General features: G+C 49.6%; 1 protein-coding gene across 1 annotated transcript in view; it reads right to left on the minus strand.

The window, feature by feature from the left end:
* The window catches only part of Abcc1 (ATP binding cassette subfamily C member 1), a 142,775-nt gene that overhangs the window by 77,697 nt on the left and 42,416 nt on the right, over positions 1-22,662 (minus strand). Inside the window, exons 2-5 of the mRNA XM_017797340.2 lie at positions 21,575-21,751; positions 19,665-19,790; positions 16,387-16,524; positions 14,946-15,071 (exon numbers count right to left, since the gene is read on the minus strand). Of these exons, the coding sequence (XP_017652829.1) occupies positions 14,946-15,071; positions 16,387-16,524; positions 19,665-19,790; positions 21,575-21,751 (567 nt within the window). The remainder of the gene's footprint in view (positions 1-14,945; positions 15,072-16,386; positions 16,525-19,664; positions 19,791-21,574; positions 21,752-22,662) is intronic.

The raw sequence follows: 22,662 nt of genomic DNA on the forward strand, positions 1-22,662 counted from the left end.
CCCTCCAGTGATACACACATACACACATACACACAGAGGCCCTCCAGTGATACACACATACACACATACACACAGAGGCCCTCCGGTGATACACACATACACACATACACACAGAGGCCCTCCGGTGATACACACATACACACATACACACAGAGGCCCTCCGGTGATACACACATACACACATACACACAGAGGCCCTCCGGTGATACACACATACACACATACACACAGAGGCCCTCCGGTGATACACACATACACACATACACACAGAGGCCCTCCGGTGATACACACATACACACATACACACAGAGGCCCTCCGGTGATACACACATACACACATACACACAGAGGCCCTCCGGTGATACACACATACACACATACACACAGAGGCCCTCCGGTGATACACACATACACACATACACACAGAGGCCCTCCGGTGATACACACATACACACATACACACAGAGGCCCTCCGGTGATACACACATACACACATACACACAGAGGCCCTCCGGTGATACACACATACACACATACACACAGAGGCCCTCCGGTGATACACACATACACACATACACACAGAGGCCCTCCGGTGATACACACATACACACATACACACAGAGGCCCTCCGGTGATACACACATACACACATACACACAGAGGCCCTCCGGTGATACACACATACACACATACACACAGAGGCCCTCCGGTGATACACACATACACACATACACACAGAGGCCCTCCGGTGATACACACATACACACATACACACAGAGGCCCTCCGGTGATACACACATACACACATACACACAGAGGCCCTCCGGTGATACACACATACACACATACACACAGAGGCCCTCCGGTGATACACACATACACACATACACACAGAGGCCCTCCGGTGATACACACATACACACATACACACAGAGGCCCTCCGGTGATACACACATACACACATACACACAGAGGCCCTCCGGTGATACACACATACACACATACACACAGAGGCCCTCCGGTGATACACACATACACACATACACACAGAGGCCCTCCGGTGATACACACATACACACATACACACAGAGGCCCTCCGGTGATACACACATACACACATACACACAGAGGCCCTCCGGTGATACACACATACACACATACACACAGAGGCCCTCCGGTGATACACACATACACACATACACACAGAGGCCCTCCGGTGATACACACATACACACATACACACAGAGGCCCTCCGGTGATACACACATACACACATACACACAGAGGCCCTCCGGTGATACACACATACACACATACACACAGAGGCCCTCCGGTGATACACACATACACACATACACACAGAGGCCCTCCGGTGATACACACATACACACATACACACAGAGGCCCTCCGGTGATACACACATACACACATACACACAGAGGCCCTCCGGTGATACACACATACACACATACACACAGAGGCCCTCCGGTGATACACACATACACACATACACACAGAGGCCCTCCGGTGATACACACATACACACATACACACAGAGGCCCTCCGGTGATACACACATACACACATACACACAGAGGCCCTCCGGTGATACACACATACACACATACACACAGAGGCCCTCCGGTGATACACACATACACACATACACACAGAGGCCCTCCGGTGATACACACATACACACATACACACAGAGGCCCTCCGGTGATACACACATACACACATACACACAGAGGCCCTCCGGTGATACACACATACACACATACACACAGAGGCCCTCCGGTGATACACACATACACACATACACACAGAGGCCCTCCGGTGATACACACATACACACATACACACAGAGGCCCTCCGGTGATACACACATACACACATACACACAGAGGCCCTCCGGTGATACACACATACACACATACACACAGAGGCCCTCCGGTGATACACACATACACACATACACACAGAGGCCCTCCGGTGATACACACATACACACATACACACAGAGGCCCTCCGGTGATACACACATACACACATACACACAGAGGCCCTCCGGTGATACACACATACACACATACACACAGAGGCCCTCCGGTGATACACACATACACACATACACACAGAGGCCCTCCGGTGATACACACATACACACATACACACAGAGGCCCTCCGGTGATACACACATACACACATACACACAGAGGCCCTCCGGTGATACACACATACACACATACACACAGAGGCCCTCCGGTGATACACACATACACACATACACACAGAGGCCCTCCGGTGATACACACATACACACATACACACAGAGGCCCTCCGGTGATACACACATACACACATACACACAGAGGCCCTCCGGTGATACACACATACACACATACACACAGAGGCCCTCCGGTGATACACACATACACACATACACACAGAGGCCCTCCGGTGATACACACATACACACATACACACAGAGGCCCTCCGGTGATACACACATACACACATACACACAGAGGCCCTCCAGTGATACACACATACACACATACACACAGAGGCCCTCCGGTGATACACACATACACACATACACACAGAGGCCCTCCAGTGATACACACATACACACATACACACAGAGGCCCTCCAGTGATACACACATACACACATACACACAGAGGCCCTCCAGTGATACACACATAAACACATACACACAGAGGCTCTCCAGTGATACACACATAAACACAGAAGCATCTGCCCAGGTGCCTGGGGGCAAAGTCTATAGCAGCTCAGGACTCCATAAGCATATGGAAAGCTCAGCAGGGCCCTGCAAGGCTGAGGTGGGGCTACTGCCCACAGGCTCACACCTAAGGGCCAGGAGTGCTCAGTTCCAGTCCCCACCTGGCACTGCCTAATCAGGAAGTACTAAGTGGGGCCCTGACATAAGTAAGTTCCTAACATATCCTGGTTCAACAGTGTTCTAGGTGAACAGCATCAGTGGCAAGACTGTCTGGGTGCCTCAGTCTTCACATCTGTTGTCAGCCTGCCTTGCTAATCCCAGTGCCAGAAACATAAGGCGCACGGCACCGAGGCCCACAAGTTGTACTTTATAAGACAGAGATGCCCAGCCAAAGGCAGCAGCATCACTCAGGGAAGTGGAGGTCTGCCTGGCTGGTTTCTTGGAAAACCTTTCACTGTGGCCTGGTTTCCTTCCAGAAGGGTGGACAGCTATGCACCTAGATGCACGGCCAGGTCCACACAGGGGTGGGTGATGAGGGATCGGTCACACTGCCCTTCCCTGCAGGTCCACTGCCACCCAGGGCAAAAGGGTAAGGCCTGCTGGCTGTCAAGAGGAGGGCATGGAACATGGGGGAGATGATACTTGGGGAGGCTAAGGCTGGAGACAGGGCTGGAAAGGAGAGGCAGGTCCCTGACCCCATGAAAAACCAGGGACAGGGAGAAAACCCAGATGAGAGATAAGCCGGCAGCACTGGAGGTAAAGGCAGGAAGATCAGGAGTTCAAGGTCATCCTCCCTCATAGATCAACAGCTTCCACAATCTCTCAAGGGTCAGCGGCCAGCCTGGGCTATATGAGACCTTGCCTCAAAAAAGAAGCAAGTCACCAAGGAGAAGGGGGGGCAGGGAGAAGAGGGGAGAAGAGGAAGAGATGAGGGCCAATGAGATGGCTCAGCGGGTAAAGGTGCTAAACACAAGCCTGACGACGGGAGTTCAGTCCCCAGAACCCATATAAAGGAGAGAACTGACTTAACAGAGTCATCCTTGGACCTCCACACTCACTGAGGCACACATACTAGCACCCACACACAGTGCACACACACAAAAATAATAAATTAATTCTGAAAAAGACTTCTGTGAAGAAGGGAACATAGGGGACTCTGTAAAACAGTGGCAGGGGCAGTGCTGGGGAGGGGAGAGCTGAGTCCTAGTGGAGGGAAGGGCTGAGTCCCAGTAGAGGGACAATCTCAGTCCTAGTTTCACCATCTGTGAGCTATGGGACCTCAGGCAACTTCCTTAGTGAAGATTAAAGGAGATAAAACATGGTAGCTACTTAGAACAGTGAAGGAGAACAAAAGCTCAAGAGATTACACCAATATTGATGGCAGTAATAACCATCTCCAAACAGGGAACCTGACACCTCAGACACAGACAGACAGACAGACAGACAGACAGACAGACACACACACACACACACACACACACACACACACACACACACACTTTCATCTGCCAATAAACAGCAATAAAGCTGAAAAAATAAAAGGAAACATACTACACCAAGCCCTGGGTCAAAGGATTTTTCCATCAGTGGTGGCAAACCCTGGACCCCAGGCTGGCTGTTTTTAAATAAACCTAGAAAGACAGAAACCATAGTCCCCAAAAGTCTGATACATATCGCAGCAAGATCCTTTACAAAAAAAAAAAAAAGTTGTAACGCCAGGCATGGTGGCACATGCCTTTAATCCCAGCCCTCAGAAGGCAAAGACAGGCAGATCTCAGTGAGACTGAGGCCAGCCTGGTCCATATAGTGACTTCCAGGCACGCTGGGACTAGGGAAACCCTGTTAAAAAAAAAAAAAAAAAAAAAAAAGGAAATTGTGGTGATCTGTGCCACCAGCAAACCCCATACATGGTGAATATGGCCCAGAGTGGTGAAACATAGATTTAATCCAGCACAGAGGCAGGCAAATCTCTGTGAGTTCGAGAGTTCAAGGCCAGCCTGGTCTACAGAGTGACACTGTCTAAAAAAGACATGAATGTTAAGGTATGGAGCCAAGCCACCAACAATTGCCCTTGAAGTTCCCAGAAAAAGCCATGCCTGCGTTAAGAGCCTTGTGCCTGTTTGACTGGTTAGATTTCATGACTGGTGAGCTGGAATGGTACAGATCTAGTGCCAAGCTCTCCTCGGCTCTCTTTATTCCCTAGACAGTCATTCATTGTACACCTCTGTGTCTGACCTGACACCTTCTTGCTATCCTAGGAAACCTTCTCGGCTGTTTTCACAGATCACCAGCTTCCACAACCCCAAAGCTATGAATACCAACAGACAGCACTTGAGACATATGGCGGTCTCTGCTCTGCTGTAACCTGCCTACCTGATGGTCCCTCCATAGCATTTGAAAGGCACCTTGATTTATGACTCGCTTTTGTTCTGTAACTGTAAAAAAAGTCAGGAAACTGTTTCCACCTCAGAACTGTTACTGTGCTGACAATATCCAGTCTTCTTTCTCCTTGGCCTCATTAAAGAGAGGTAGCTCACAGGAGCTGACATGTACCCCAAGTCCAGCTCAGCCAAACCACCAAGTCTTTTGGAGATGAACGCCCACTCTAGCTACCCAAACTGTGCCCCCAGGTGCAGGGAAGATCCACCAGCAAACACCACAGGTGCAAGAGCTCCCTCTACTCCCCACCTCTCCCTCCTCTGGATCCAATCAAGGGCTTCCAGACTGAAGTACAGCATAAGCTCCCCTTCCCCAGACAGAAAGAAGCCTATCAGCTTGGGAGCTGCTTTCTAGCTGCCTCTATCTAACAAGGGAGGACTTTTTTTGATAACAAGGACAACAGGAGTTCTGTTGCAGCTCCTCCCATGGTGCTCAGCCCAAATGCCTGAGGTGAATGAAGTATGTCCACAGCAGCAGCAGCAACTGAAATATCATTTGTTGGAAATGAAAAGCTCCAGACCTACCCGCCCAGAATTAGGCTATCAGGCCCTGGGGTGGCAGCGGGAGCAGGGGGTTGGGGCAGCACCTGCAATTTACCCAGCTCCAGGTGCAGATTCATGGCAGGTGGGAGAGCACTGCAGGAGAGTCCCTGAATAGCACTACTCTGACTCTCAGTGTTTATCTGTAAAACAGGAGGCTGAGTGTACAGGCTGCTTGGTTTGCTGTGAGTGTTAAATAAATTAACAAATGAATACTGTGCACCTGGATGTTGTGCCTACGCCTGGCCAGAACAGAGGCAAGGTCCAATAACCAGACATTTCAGGTGTCATGTTAACAGTGACAGCTTGCCCACCTGCCTAGCACCAGCTGCTTAAACCTCTCCCTGCCAAACAGAGCGTACACATGAATCCTTTTCCCATGCCCTTTGCCGAAGAACTCTCCATTTTCTCTCCCTGGGTTCTAACCTTAGACTACACAGATATGATACCCTGGTCCAGCCTTCCCCCCCTTGAGCACCACCAACTTCCCCAAGTTCCAAGTGTCCCATGCACCCTCCTTTCAGTCTGAGGGGTAGCCCCAAACACACCCACACTGAAGGTGTCGCTCCATGAAACAAAAGCTTCCAGAGGCTCCCACCATGATCAGGGTTCAACTTCATGGCGAGGCTGAGGTTGTGGTAAGGTAGACAAGATGGTCCCCTAGCATGAAGCCTTGGGTTCCATCCCTGGTACCCCATAAACCAGGTGTGTTGGGCATACCTGTAATCTCAGCACTCCAGAAGTGGAGGCAAGAGGATCAGAAATGAAAGGTCATCCTCTGCTATATAGGGTGTCTGAGGCCAGGCTGGGCTATATGAGACTCTTTGTCTCAAAAAAAAGTCCATGATATGTAATTCCCTTGATGCTCCATGCTTGGCTCCCCTTTCCAGTCCCTCCAGCTCTGGTCACTGACATCCTGGGCCTTCCAACTGTGTCTATATAACCCCCTAACACACAGAAGTTCCACCACATCCCTAAACCTCTCCACAGGCTACTTCTCCCACAAACACACACACCTCCTCACCTAGCAGCAGCCCATCTCTTATTCCTTATTCAGGTATCATTTCTTCCCTCCCTGCAGACCCTGGTCATCCTCTCCCTGGTCTCCGACCATCCATTCTGCAGTCCCTTGTCCCCTTCCACGTCTCCTGGTGGGCAGAGGTCAAGGGTGGTTCCTCTCTAACCTAGCTCTGCCATGGGATATTGCTGAATTCCTGAAGGCCTGAAAACAGAATGAAGGAGTGTAGAATGTTCTGAGGAAAGGTCCAGAAGCTGGCTCTGGGGTGGGAGGCTGGCCAAGAAGGAAGGAACAAACTGCCTGGATCCTGGTGACATTCTGTATCTTGTCAGGGGTGGAAGTTACTCCCGTTCAAACCTCATAAGGTCAGTGTGGTGGCACACTCGTAATCCCAACACTGGGGAAACTGAGGCAGAGGATGACGGGTTCTGGGCCCTTAGGCTACCCAGCAAGACTGTCTCAAGAAAGAAAAAGGGAGATGCGTCAGTGGTTAAAGGCTCTTGCTACCAAGCCTAATAACCTGAGTTTGATCCCTAGGATCTATATGGTAGAAGGAAAGAACTGACTCTTACAAGTTGTTCTCTGATCTCCATACATGTCCAGTAGCATGGTTAAAAAAAAAAAAAATTTAAAAGAGGGGCTGGAGAGATGGCTCAGCCATGAAAAATACTGGTTGTTTTGGCAGAGGACCTGGTTCCCAACAGCCACATGGTAGCTAACAACTGTCTGTAACTCCATGGTTCCAGAGGCTCTGCCATCCTCTTCGGGCCTCCTTGGGCACCAGGCACACATATGGTGCACTTACATAAATGTAGGCACTCATATACATAAAATAAAAAATAAATCTTAAAAGAGGAAAGGGCTGAAAAAAAAGGCTTAGTCAGAAAAGTACAAACACAAGGACCTGAGCTCCAGAGTTCAGAGTTTAAAAAGAAAAAAGAAAAAGAAAGCTGGGCATCCCCATGCTAGGGAAGCAGATCCCCAGGCCTTCCTAGTCAGTCAGTCTTGCCTACCTGGTAAGTTCTAGGCCACTGGGAGACTCTGTCTCTAAAAATGAATGAACAGTACCTGAGCAACTATAACCAAGGCTCTCCTCCAGCTCCACATGTACACAAACACACCTGCACACACATACATACACACACAGACACCCACACGCAAAAAAGGAAACACTTCATCGTATGGTAATTCGAGGCCAGCAACTGTGCTGTAGTTCTACTTTAAGAGAAAAAAAGCATTGTGAGGCTGCACGGGGCTCTGGTTGGTGGTTTCCATGTCTGGTGAAGAGCAATAATGTGTTTCAGAGCAGGACTCAGATATCCCCAAAATTACAGGACAGACAGACCACTGAGAAAGCAGGGTTAGTGAACTGTTAACTGCAGGCCTAGGGACAACTTTCCGTTATTTTGAAAATGTTCATCATAAAATACCAAAAAAAGAAATTCCATATTGTACGACTGCGACTACAAATAGTTTACTTCAAATGAGCTGGGCCGCTTTGGGGTAAAGTTCTGTTTTTCAACTGGGAACCACATGGGGATCCTGGTAGACTGGGGCTCTGACTCAGCTGGTCCAAAGGTGGGGTTGAGGCTATGTCTCTGACAAACTCCCTGGGGTGCTGCATTGATTTGGTTGGTGCAAGGACCCAACTAGAAAGATGAGAATCTACTAAATGATGTCATTTGACCTCGGTCTCCACCTATGGGGGACCCCCCGCCAATAATACAAACAGCCAAAGCCTTGGAATGGAAGCCCTGGAAGACTTGCCCAACGTGCACCCCAGCTTCTAGAAGCTCAGTCAGCACTCGGGCAGCAGGGACAGATGGGAGGAGCCCTACCAGAAGCCAGGGTGAAACAGCCATCTGAATCAGGGAGCAAGCTAGCACAGGGCTAGCTGGAGGGATGGTCACCAGGGTGCCTCAGCACCAGGCCACCAGATGGAGCCAGGTTCTGGAGTCAGCCTTGCCCCTGCCCACCCTGCCCTGGTCCAGGGCCCCTGAGGCTGGGTCAACCACCAGCTCTGAAAGTGGGTGACATGGAGTAGCCATTGCTGCTCTAGGAATGAGGGAGCAGTGTGGGGACAAGCCAAAATGGCCACCACAGCACCCTACCTCCCCCCCAATCAGTCCCCAGATCTGTGCAGCCAACGTAAAATGACGCCCTACTCATTTCTAAGAAGATGCTGTGGTCCCCAAGTTCACAGATTTAGTGGATTCTCACATTATTGGCATCTACCTTCATCTCTACTGCCATTAAGTGAGGATCTGCCAGCTTAAGGGCTGCCTCCCAGCAGGACCACAAGCACACAGGGCAGGTTGTATCTTCGGAAGTGCACCAGGATGTCATCCACTCTCTTGGATATACTTCATCCAACTGGGCAGGAAGACAGGGTCAGAAACCCATAACTGAGCCATAAGAAGGTTAACTCCAAGACTCAGTGACTGAGAAAATTTGTCCCTCAGACTGCCCTGGACCACAAGCCTCCTCTACCAAACCAAACCAATTGCCTACAACAGCCGAAGAAGGGTCTCTCCTTCAGGAAATTCTCTTCCCTTTTGCAATGAAAAGCCCCTTGACTGGAAAATTGGGCTGTTGGAAAGCGGCCAAGTGCACTTACATTTTCCTTTTCACTTTTAATAAGGCTGCACTCTCGCTACTACAACCCTGTATCTTACTCAATTCTTTGTTCAAGACACAGAGAACCTGGACATGGTATCTGAGGAAAGCCTCTCCAATAACATCAGATAGTTACTGGAGGTGGGTCTAATATCACCTCCTCTTACACCTGGGCAGATCTGTATGATCACCTTGCCCAGCCAAACACAGTAAGGTGACACCATGGAACTCCAGGACTACATGTTAAAAAAAAGGTAAGACTTCCACCAAGAACTCACACCGTGAGGAAGCCCAGGCCACACAAACTCCATGTGGGTACCGAGGCTAGGTGGCATTCCAGTCATGGCCAGCATCCACCCTCATACCACACTGAACAAGCCTGAGCTGACTGAAATCAATGCATCACCTGGCTGTGATTGCAAGAAAGAATGGATCCACCTGGCTGAGCCCAGTCACCCCAGGACCATAATATGAACTGCTGCTGTTTCATGCAATGAAATGTGGTGGTGTTTTAACCAGAGCCCCCTTGAGGTACCCAAAATCCTCCCAAATACTTTAAACAGTCTTTGCATTGTTCATAATACTACATGCAATATAATTGCTACATAAGTGTTGTATACTCCATAATAAGATGTATACGCCTCCTTTGGTGCTGGGGATGTGGTTCAGTGCTGGAGAGCTTAGCTAGCATGCACACAGCCCTGAGTTCCACTGTACTGTTTAGCAAATGGCTAGGAACAAAGTCATATATATTCAACAGAAATATTTCTTCCAAATACTTTTAATCCTGTGGTTGGTTGAAAGCCCAGATGAAGAACCCCCAGACACAGAGCACAAGTGCACTAAGATTCGGATTTCTGTGGAACACACTGCCTCTGAATATGCCACTTCGGCATGCTGACAATTTTGAGCTGAAGGCAATTAAGCCTGCTTTAGCAAACGCAGAACGCTCCCCGCTCTTCCTCTAGCTGACGAAGAGCAAGACACAAATTTCCCTTTGTGCAAACTTTGCCCTCCTGTTTCCACACCCAGTGAACGTCATTATTAATGGTGGCATGGAGATAGGTCCATGCAGACAGCCCTCTCTAAAGCAATCCTCGCCTTTCGTTTACATCACCCATAGGTCACCTTTCTCACAATACTCCACTTCTGCAAGCCATGCCCCTCGGTCCTGTCCCCTCTATGTGAATTTATCACCCTTGGTCAAAATGATACGTAAATCCTTGGGCCTAACCTGCTTCTTGGGATTTCCACTTCTTTTCAGTGGCAGTGCATACAGTGCATACTCATACACACTTCCTCCTGGTAATCTTGTTCCAGTGTGATTAGGAGGCCCAAGTCACTGACTCAGAGAGGAAAAGTGTCCCCTCCCTAGAGTTGTATTATACACCAGAACCCTAGTAAGTATCTACTGATGGCCCAGAGGGCACAGGTAGATTTAGTGCCCAGGGTCAGCCCACCTCCGAGATGAAGTTCCTCACTCATCACGATATGCTGCCTCCACCAGCAGATGTAAGTATAAAGTCTGATGGCACAACCTCTCTAAGCCACAACCGTTTTTTGTTTTTTTTTTTTAAGATTTAAAAAAAATTTTTTTTTTTTTTTGTCTTTTTGAGACAGGATCTCCCTGTAGCCCCAGCTGTCCTGGAACTCACTATGTAGACCAGGCTGGCCTCGAACTCACAGAGATCCACCTGCCTCTGCCTCCCGAGTGCTGGGATTAAAGGCATGCACCACCATGCCCGGCTTTAAAATTCTTTTTTAAGATTTATTTTATGGTTGTGTGTGTGTGTGTATGTGTGTGTGTGTGTGTGTGTAGACATCTGTATGCAAGTGCCTACAAACGCCAGATCCAAGCATTGGATTTCCTAGAGCTGGAGTTCCAGGTGGTTTTGAGCTACCTAACTTGGGTGTTGGGAACCAAACTTAGGTTCTCTGCAAGAGCAGCAAGTGCTCTTAAGCACCAAGCCATCTCTCTAGCGCCCATGATTTCTTCAGACCTTGAACACATGTATACACTTCCCTTAGTGCTAGGGATGTGGCTCAGTGGTAGTGCACTTGCCTAGCAGGTGAAAGGCCTTGGGTTCTATCCCCAGCTCTACAAAAAGCAAGCAAACAAGAAAATCCCCCATCCAAAGCTATGGTGAGGTTTGAGTTGGTGCCTCTTAAGTTTTTCTGTGCATACACATCGCCTGGGGTGCTGTCCAAGTTTTATCAGGCTTTGGCCCCATGCCAGCCATGGTCCCCATGGACTGGATGCAATCAAAACTTCCGGATACCACTCAACTATAACCTTAAAGTAGCTAAGATGCTCCGTCTTACTTTATCATAATAAACAGATATGAGAAGCAAGCTCTAGGCACCACGCCAGGCCTTCAGCAGGTCTCTGAACACACTGGTGGTTTCCTGGTCATAAGGGAAGTAGATAGAGCAGAGTGCCTCAGCTGATATCCCAGGAGGCCCTAGGCAGACCTCACAAGCCCTGTGGACTGAGAGCCTCCCACTACAGCATCCCAGCAGAAATAGCCACGTTGGGGGTCACACATACCCAGTCCTGCCTAAGCCACCAAGATCCCCAGGGCAGTTTGCCCTTGGAGGCTCAAAGACTAACCAAGCCATCATCAAACACTGCCCTCAAGTGGGGTATAACCAAGAGAAGCAATAGGGTTCTGCAGAAGGGCAAAACCTGGGTTCAGACTCCTGCTCTGCCATTTACATTAGGCGTGGTACTTTGTTCCCTAAGACTCAGTTTCTCTGTCAAATGGGGAAAATAGAAGAGGCGTGAAAGGCTTGGCACAGTGGGGAACGGGGTACACCTATGTCCTGTCCTTGCCCTTCGTGTATGTTCACAGGAAGAAAGGAAAAGATAGAAAGGAAAGGAAACAAGCCATCAGAGCTAAAGGAATGTTCTAGACCAGGAGCAGGCAAACTTCATCTGCAGAAAGCCAAACAGTAAATACTTTGGGCTTTGTGGGAGATAAAGCCTCAGTAGCCTCCTTAACTCCTCCCTTAAAGCTCACAGCATGGGGGGGCAGTTTTGACAAGACTGTTCCAATGAAACTTTGTTGACAAAAGCAAGCAGAGGGCCAGGATTTGCCTATGAGTTGCTGTCTCTAAGTCCCCGGTCTAGAGCCCAAACTGCCTGTATTGTAAATGGCACCCCACTGGGTTGTTGAAAAGAATCCCAAGGAGGCTAGGCTTTCTGAAGGGAGAGGGTGGGCCGGCCTCTTGAGCCAGACACCAATCAGAATGCATTCACCCACACACCTGCACCTACCGCCCTGCTGGTGGGAGACACAGGAGTGGGAATGCCCCAGCCCCCTCCAGACCAGCAAAGCAGATGCCAGGCCAGGCTGTGGGGAACCTAGGGCACAGGGACCAACCAGCTAGACACTCATACCCAAGAAGGAGCCAGAATGGGCTTTTACCCAGATCTCCAAAGAAGAGAAAGGCCCTCCAGGGAAGCTTCCAGAGGATCCACTTCCCCCAGTAAGTTTTCACACAGGCCAGAGAGCCCCATGGCACTAAGTCTGCCCTTAGAGCAACTAAGGCCTCAGCCACCTGCTTGGGTGTCACCGGGGACCCATGCTGAATAAACACTTCCTGAGGAGAGAGCTAACTGATACTAACACCAACAGTTGGCTTGCAAAAGCTGATCCAAAATATATAGCCAGTCACACACGGGTACCTTCCTTTGTGCCAGAGCAGGAAAGACTCCAATGGGGTGACCTGGGCACAGCCACTGCTTCTGTGACTTTTTTTTTTGTTTGTTTGTTTTTTTTGAGACAGGGTCTCCCTGTAGCCCCAGCTGTCCTGGAACTCACTATGTAGACCACGCTGGCCTGGAACACACAAATATCCACCTGCCTCTGCCTCCCAAGAGCTGGGATTAAAGGCATGAGCCACCACACCCGGCATCTGTGAACTTTATACACATGAAAACACATACATACTAAAACAGACATCTTTGCACATACATAACTATGTGTCTGAATATACAAATACACACACATAATTGTAATTGCATTCATATTGAGCACCTACATAGACACATGTGAACACATGGGCATGTAAAGATATCTCAATGCATGTGACACACACAGGTAAGTGATGTTATAAACACACACACACACACACACACACACACACACACACACGCCCCTCCTAAACCTAGAGTTGCCCACAGAGTCAGCCTTGGCACTTTGCTGGGGTTCAGGCTACACCCAGCAGAACCCCAGCACTGAAAGCTGCCTCTGCTGTAGCTCGCCCATTCACCATCAACTAACCGGAGACAAAGCGACACTGGAAAGGGCCTCCGGAAGCACCCTGGAAATCTGTGCATCCCACCCACCAGGACCCTGTCGGCCTTTCAGGCCTCTGCCTCTCCTGCCTCTGGCTGTGCCTACAAGATGGTAGGTCTTACAATTCCCTCTACACTGTGACAGGCGCCCCAGGACCCTTGCATGTGTTGTTGCTCTGCCTGGAGCCCTCTTCTTCCAGCTATCTGTTCAGGCTGCTGCCTCTCTCCTCAAGGCTTCTGCTCATGTCTGTTTTCCTGTGCTCTGTTCACACACTGCATGACACCCCACCATTCTGTCTCCATCATCCCCTCATCTTCTATCTGTATCACCTCCATCATCATCATCATCATCATCATCATCATCATCATCACCATCTCTGTTCTCTTTGCTTTCCTTGAGACAGGCTGGCTTAGAACTGGAAATCCTCTCCCCTTGGCCTCACGAGTGCTGGATTTCAGATGTGTGCCACCACGCCTGGCTCCTTGCTGTCTTCCTTTTTGGTGTTTACCACCTGCTATGGTTCCCTCAAGATCTGCATGGCTGTTTCCCACTCCAGGGCAACACCAGCCTCAAGCCCTGGTTCACAGATGAGGCCTGACACTTGCTATGTGCTGGGAGGACGGGGGGAAACAGGGAAGAAGGAAGAGCGAAGATGAAAGAACAATGAGGCAGAGGAAGGAAAGATGGGAGAGGGTGAAGGAGAGGGAGGAGAAGAAAAGCGGGAAAGGATTGAGGATGGACTAAAGGGGGAAAGATGGATGGACCAGCAGGAAGCAGACCAGACCTCAGACTGTCCTTGAAACTGACAGAAGAGGCAGAGGGCCCGGCATGTCCCACAGATGAGATACGAGAGGCCCTAAGACAATGGGGATGCGAGGTCCAGCCTTCGGCTCCTGCCACCTGCTACCCTCTGGGATGGACGCCCTAATGTGCCAAGACTTCACATTTCTAAAAAGCCTGAACAGTGGGAGCTCGGGTGAAATATGCTGATTTTTAAAGTTATTTTTCTCACATTTTCTAAATCACCAAAACTACCAGCTCACAAGATACAGCCAGCTACACCACAAAGCAGAAACTTTCTTAGGGGACACCAGCCATATGCAAGCCTGTGTTTCTCCATGTAGAACATGGGGAAAGTGACTGTGACTTGTCCCTGAGCTTTTACATGGATGGAAGGAGATTCTGTACCGAGGACACACGTCTCAGAACCAGTGCCCAATCAGCATGAGCTGGCCCTGTGTATTTCTCTCCTGCCTGTGCACAGGCACCAGGACACACTTACCGGGTCGTTGATGGTTTCTGAGAACAGTGGTGGGCGGTCTGAGAAGCAGGACAGCACGAGCTGGACCAGCACAAGGCAGAAGTACACATAGAATGTAGAATCTCTAAATGTGTCCACTCGGGCATCCTGAGTGGGAGAGAGGGCAGGGGACATAGATCAGCACATGGAAGCAGGGTGCAGGTGCTGTGGCAGCCTGGATGGAAGGTAAATCCTCACAGTCATAGGGTGGTGGGGACAGGAGATGATGTGAGTGCTGCCAGGAGGTTTCTGCAGAGAATTCACAAGCAGGGTCCTCTCCAGACAGCCCCCAGACCTAGACCTCCCAGTTCCAGAAATAAACCGTTCTTTTCTCTAAATCATCCTGACTATGGGATTCAGTTACAGCAACAGCAAAAGAATTAAGACAAGCCAGGAGAGCAGACTGCAGATACCCACCTCCCATGCCACAGGCTCCCCCCGCAAGTGTCCCTCCTCTTGAGACAGGGGAGAAGGTAGCACCATCCCCTGAGGGTGGACAGCATCTCACCCAGTGGAGTGAAGCAGACCTGCCCCTACCAGCTATGAGTCCTTGTCCACTTAACCTTTGTCTCAGTTTCCCCACCTCTGAACAGTTGGGGGTCTTCAATCAATGGTGATTTTGCCACCCAGGCAACAAGTGGCAGTGTTGGGGACACTTTCCTTGTCATTAACTTAGGGGGGGTGCTCCTGGCACCCAGGGCATGGAGGCCAGGGTGCTCCTAGACACCCCACAAGCACTGAACAGTGCCCCATCACAAAGAAGTCTCTGCTTCCACATGTCAGTCAGTGCCAGGGTGGAAACACCCCATCAGAGTGATTGTGCATAGTCCTAAGATTACTTGTGAAAAACACTCAGTCCCCCATGGGGATGGGGGGGCATTTATAAAACACAAACTCAACTAATGTTGGCTGCTGAGATCACCACAGGAGCTGTGCTGTATACCACAGGTGCTGCATAACTGCTCCATTCCTCTCCCATGCTCATGTCAATCTCTAGCTCCCAGATAGCAGGGAATAGCAGGGTACTCAAAATTCTTTGGAGTGGCAGCCAGCAGCCAGTGTAACAACTTCCAGCCAGGGTGGTGGCAGGAGACACCAGGCAAACATGGAGGGAACACATCTAAAGCCCTTGGTGAAGAGCCACCCACAAATACCACTCCTTGCTCAGCTCCAGTCTACAGATATGTGAGCCAACTGGCCTTGCCAGGCACAGTGGACAGAAGCTCAGTGTGACAGCATTTGCCCACAGAGAGGAAAGAAGGTTCTAGAACAAAGACTGCAGCTGACATGATGGGGATTTGATGGAGTAGAGATGTCCTAGAGAAGAAGCAGGGCCCATGTGGTACCCATCCTATGATTCCCATAGCATACAAACTATACAGGATGCAGCAAGCATCTCTCTCCCACATAACCTACCACTTACCTCTTTAAAGGCAGCCATGATCTTGGACCTCAAGATGGCAAGGGCACACAGTAGGGCTACAAGCCAGAAGGTGAGCATGATCCCTGAAGACTGGACCCCCTTCCTTCGCTCGAGTTGAATTAAAAAGGTGGCGAGCAGCTAGAGGAGACACAGGAAGAGATCATCAGAGAAGCAGGACCCTGGGGTCCTGAGGCCGGGTGAGTGCTACCAATGGCTCAGCAGCTTGGGAAGGGCTCACTTCAGTCCCAGCCCTATCCCAGTCACATCAGGCACCTCTGGGCTGGTCAGAGAACCTTCCAGAACCTTACGTCTGCAAAATGGAGGTAACAGACTTGCCTGGAAAGTTGTAGGAATTTTTTACGGTTTCTTTTTTTTATTTAGTGTATGCATGTACGTGCCGTGTATGCACGCATGCATGTGTGCAATACATGCCAATTGCCAGAGGAGGCTGTTGGGTACCCTGCTCTATCACTCTTCACCTTATTCCCTTGAAACAGAGTCTCTCACTGAACCTGGTGCTGGACTGGTGGCCAACTTGCCTCTGGTCCCCACAGCATTGAGGTTAAAGGTGCACATGGCCATGCTGGGTTTTTTTTTTTTTACAGCTGCTGGGGATTTGAACTCAGGTCTTCATGCTTGTATAGCAAGTAGTCTTACCCACTGAGCCATCCTCTGAGCCCCTAAGTTGTAGAATTTCAGTGACATCATAACAAGAATGTGGGGAAAGCTCAGTTTAAAGCTGAGATCTGTGGCACAAAACCACTTAGGACCCAACTTTGGGAGAGCACACAACAAAGCAAACTCCACTTACTGAGAGGCCTGAGGTGCCCCAGGTCAGCCTCGACCTCCCCACAGCTCTGGTTCCCCTTCTCTCTTCTCCATCTCTGTTCCAAGCACACAGATCCACCCTCCACTTCTCCCTCCTAACCCAGGGCTGGTGCATGTGCAGGTCTCAATTGGATGGTCTCACCCTTCAGCCTGCTCACCCTCTGGGCCTCAGTTCCACTGACCCTCCCTCAGGGAGGGTCAAAGCACCCAAGCTTCACCCTCAAGCGCTCTGCACACGGGGTCCCGGCTTATGTCTTTTGTGGGGGAAAATTATATGTTTCTGTACATAGCCCATGACATGATTCTATCCATAGCTTCTCACATGCAGTGGAGACAAAAACATGTTTGCTGATTGCCTACTAAGTGTCCAGCAGGAGAACCAGGTAATAAGCCAAGAGCCACTGCAGTAGACACCAGAACAGCAGGTCCCACAGCCAGGGTCAGAATGTGGCTCTACCACTTCCTGCCTGTGTGACCTTGGCCAGGTTCCTTCCCCTCTCTGGACTTCCACTCACTTATCTGTAGCACAAGCAGAGTGCAAACGTATGAAACTGAGTCATATGAAGGAGTGAGGAAAGCACCTGGCACCGCTATGTCTGCCCTGTCCAAGTCAGGCGAACCGTCCACACCCCACTTCCTCAATCCAACACCACTCTTCAAAAAATAGCCTGTCTAGCCCAGCTTGGTGGTCTATACCTTTAATCGGTGGATCTCTGTGAGTCTGAGGCCAACCTGATCTATATAGCATGTTCCAGGCTACCAAGGGCTGCATAGTGAGCCTCTGTCTCTAAGTAAATAAACATATAAAAAAAACAAAGCAGCCTGGCCTACCCCACGCCACTTCCTTTCAACCTCCAAGCCTTCTTCAGATAATCTGGCCCATTTCTTGAGTGTTCCTCCTACTCCAACTGCCCAGGGCTCTGCTTTCTGAGAACCTTCCAGGCTTCACAAGGAAGCCCGAGGCACATGGGTCAGTCCAGGCACATCACTCTGTGACTGCAGTTAGCATCTATATAGTGTGACACAGGGTCCCAATCCTGGCTTAGTGACCCAGGAGGAGAATGACCTGGAGCTCAGCTCTGGGCCTTCTGTGACTTCACTCCATTGCCTGTAAAGAGGGATACACCGTACCTGTCACACAGGGTTATTCTGAGAGCCAACGGAGGTTCAAGTACAACACCAAGAACCCTCCAGACACAGGAAGCCTCAACTCACGTCCTCTGTGATAACAGTGTGGTTCTGCGTGGTGGCCTGCTGATGTATAGAATCCTGGGGGGCAGCACCACTCCCTGTTCAGTTTATTATCCTGTCTCCCCCAGCCTCAAAACTCCTGAATCTATCAGGTCCCAGGCAATTACTAGAAATGACTGCAGGAGCCAGACCTCAAGTAATGCCCATGATCTGAGAGAGCATCTGTCTGAAGACTCAGCTCAATGACAGGGAGCTACAGGGTTGGGTGGGGACTGTGGCTCCAGATGACGGCTCCCCTAAACCATGCTGAGTCTTTTCTTACTTGCTTTTGGATTTTTTGTTGTTTTTTGTTGTTATTGTTTATTGGGTTTTTCTGTTGTTCTGTTTTGTTTTGAGACAGGGTCTCACTATGTAGCCTTTTTTTATTATTAAAATACTTTATTATTTTTATTTTATGCGTATGAGTGCATTGCCTGCATGTAAGTGAGTTCACCCGTGTTGTGCAATGCTGCGGAGGTCAGAAGAGGGCTTCGGATTCCCCTGGAACTGGAGTTAAGGATGGTTTGTAGCCACCATGTTGGTGCTGGGAATCGAACCTGGGTCCTTTGCAAGAGAAGTCAATGCTCTTAACTGCTGAGCCATCTCTCCAGGCCCCCTCACTATGTAGTCTTGACTGGCCTGGAACTCAGGCTGGCCTCAAACTCACAGAGATCCATCCACCTCTGCCTCCCAAGTGCCTGGGAATAAAGGGGTTTTATTTTTTTGGTTGGTTGGTTGGTTGGTTGGTGTGTGTCTGCATGTGATGCACATGTGCAATGGGGCGTATGTAGCAGTCAGAAGACAATTTTGTGGAATTGGTTCTCTCCTTCCAACTTTACATGGGTTCCAGGAGTTGAACTCAGGTAGTCAGCTTGCACAGCAAGCATCTTTACCTACTGAGCCATCTTGACGGCCCTGTTTTTTGTTTTTTTGAGATAGGGTCTGGTCTCAAACAAAATATTATAACCAAGGCTGATCTTGACCCTTCTGCCCCATCCCTCAAGAGCTGGGGTGACAGGCATGTGACCCCCATACCTGGGTGACAAGGCAGCTTTTCTTTTGCTCTGGCCAGGGATGGAACCCAGGTCCTTGCTCACACTATGCAAGTGCTCTACCACCAGCCTCACCACCAACCCAAGCCCTCTCACTGTTATCGTCAGGTGCTATTCTTGTCTGCACAGCACCCAGGGGCCACAGGAGCCCTGTCAGCCGCAACGCACCATAGTGACACCCAGGAAGGTTGGGCTGACCAGTAGCACAGGGGCCAAGTACGGCTCCTGACTTCTTTCCCAGAAAGAATAGAAGAGGTCTGCCCAGCAGACGATCCACAGCAAGAGTCCCAAGGCCTGGAAGAGAAAGGAACATGGTGTGTTAGAGTGACAGCGGCTCCCAGAGCACCCCAACAAAGCTCACCTTGCAGGGACTAGCCAGGCCCAGAGGACTGGCCACAGTCCTCAGAAAAATTTCTCATTCTCTGTAACAGTGTCTCACTATAGCCCAGGCTGCCCTTGAACTCCTGATCCTCATGCTTCAGCCTCCCGAGTCCTCCACCACACCAGGCTGTCTTATTTCTTCTCATTCCCCTGGTACCTTACATGGGATCATACATCTGGCCATACCTGCTAGAGAGTCCTCCAGGGACTTGACACAGTTCCATCCCTATAGCCACCATTACATGACAGAATAGTCCTCTTTGAGGAAAGAAACACTGAATAATTAATGGACAAGCTGGATGTGGTAACTTGAAATCCCATCCTCTGGAGGGGACAGAGGTAGGGGGATCTCTGGTTCAGGGCCAGCCTAGGTTACAGAGTAGAACCCTGTCTCAAAAATCAAATCAAGTTGGGCACAGTGTCACATGCCTTTAATCCCAGCACGTGGGAGATAGAGACAGGAGGATCTCTGTGAGATCAAGGCCAATCTGGTCTACAGATCAAGTTTTAATGGGAATACAGGGAGCTGACCCCGTCTCAAAATACACACACGCACACACACGCACGCACGCACGTGCACATGCACACACACACAAATGCACACGCGCACGCACATGCACACACACAAACACACACGCACACACACACACAAACACATGCACACGCACACACAATCAAATCAAAACAAAAAGAATTAAGGCGCAGAGGGCGTGGTGGGTAGTGCACACACACAGACAGTGAAGGCGAAGGAGGAAAAAGTGACCAAAGTGAAAACCTGGCCAACGGGAGCCACAGGCGGACCGTCAGGGCAGGTGTTGCTATTTATTCCTGTAAACGTCCTGTAGTCTGAAATTCTTTCAAAATGTAATTTCTTTTGCATGTGTATGTCACTTGTGCATGCATGTGCGATGTGTATGGATGCACGTGCACAGTGTGTATACCAGAGGCTGATGTCAGGTGTCTTCCTCAATCTCGCTCCACTTTATTTACTGAGGCAAGGCCTCTCACTGGAACATGGAGCGCCCTGATTCGGCTAGTTTGCTTAGTCAGCTTGTTGCAAGGATCCTCTGTCTCCACCTTCCAAGTGCTGGGATAACAGACAAGCTCCCTGACCCACCCAGTTCCTGTGTGGGTGCTAGGGATCTGAACTCTGGTCCTCACATTTGTGTGGTAAGTATTTAATCCACTGAGCCATCTCCCCAGTCCCTAAAATGATTTTTGGGTTTTTTTTTTTGACACAAGGTCTCCCTGTAGCCCCAGCTGGCATGGAGCTCACTGTGTAGACCAGGCTGGTCTAGAACTCACAGAGATTCACCTGCCCCTGCCCCCAGTGCTGAGATTAAAGGCATGCACCACCATGCCTGACTTCCCCCAAAACATTTTTAAAGTAAATAAAAAAATAAAAGGAAATTGCTTCAGTAAAGAAACATCTTTTTATAATTTCCTAAGACTCATCCCTGATGCACAAAAGGAAACCGAGACCACGGAGGTTAAAAGTGTTACTCAGAAGTCACGGGCCTGAGATTTTAACCCATGTCATCCTGGAGGGCTCCAGCTGTGATCTACCACATTCGTCTACCTTTCTCACACAAGGCTAGCCTGGGCTACACAGTGAGACCCTGTGTCCCAATTACATAAAACAAAGATTAGCTGCCCCTACCTGATTGCCCCAGCCCATGGCGACACAGGTCACTTACAGTTTTGGCTTTGTTGAGGTGTGTCATCTGGATGTAGCCCCGGTCATGTCGGGAGAGATAGAGGAAGTAGAGGGGGAAACAGGCCCAGAGGTAGACACAAGGCAGCCATGCGAGGGCTGTGTTCTGAAAGCACTTGGTGAAGTCGGGGTTGCTGGTGTTCCATGTGACATTCCAGTCCTGGGGACACGAGTATATGCACAGGTCAGTGGTTATGCTATGGGACACAGGCTGGAGTTCAAACCCAGCTGCTGCAGGCTCACAGAAACCAACTTGATTCCTACATCCGGGGACCTCTAAGCCTGAGTGTACAAACTTCAAAGACCACAAGTGACAGGAACAAAGGACTGGCAAGGTCCTGGAACCATAGCATCTCACTGCTACATGGAAAATGGAGGTTACCACTTAAATGGGCCTTAAAGGATGATGGTCCCTTGACCGCTAAAGCACCTGGGAGTCATGAGCATGTTGCCACCTTATGAACTGAAGATTGTCAGACCTTATCACCATCACCACCATCAGCTCAGGCAATACCCAAATGGCAGCTCCTGTGCCAGGCCCTAACCTAGTGCCCTACAAAGTGAAACTGTGGGGGCTGGAGATGGCTCAGGGGGACAGACCTCTGTGTGTTCTCTACGTACCAAGTTCCAAGGCAACCAGGGCCATATAGTAAAACCCTGCCTAATAAAAATAAACAAATAAATATAAAGTGCTATGTTCTCCTTTAGCTCTCTAAGGTCAATCTTTTACCACTTCCTTTTTCAGTTGTGAAAATGGAGGCACATAAGAATTCAGTGATGAGCCCTGTATCACACAGCTAGTTAGCTCAGGGACTGGATTCAAATTCAGACAAGATCATACAAGTTCCTATATTTTATTATGCAACCGTCCAGGCTTAGACAGTTAGCACTAATGTGCTTCAATTCTTTAAAAAAAATCATGACCAGATGTGGTTACACACCTTTGCGTAATGCCAGCACTCAGGAGGCTGAGGCAGGAGGATCAATAGTTTGAGTCTAGCCTAGCTATCTACTGAGACCCTGTCTCAAAAAAAAAAAAATTATTTTAAGCGGAAAATAACAACAAAACCA

The sequence above is a fragment of the Nannospalax galili genome, unplaced genomic scaffold (genome assembly GCF_000622305.1).
Source record: "Nannospalax galili isolate Female #2095 unplaced genomic scaffold, S.galili_v1.0 scaffold32, whole genome shotgun sequence".
Lineage (NCBI taxonomy): Eukaryota > Metazoa > Chordata > Mammalia > Rodentia > Spalacidae > Nannospalax > Nannospalax galili.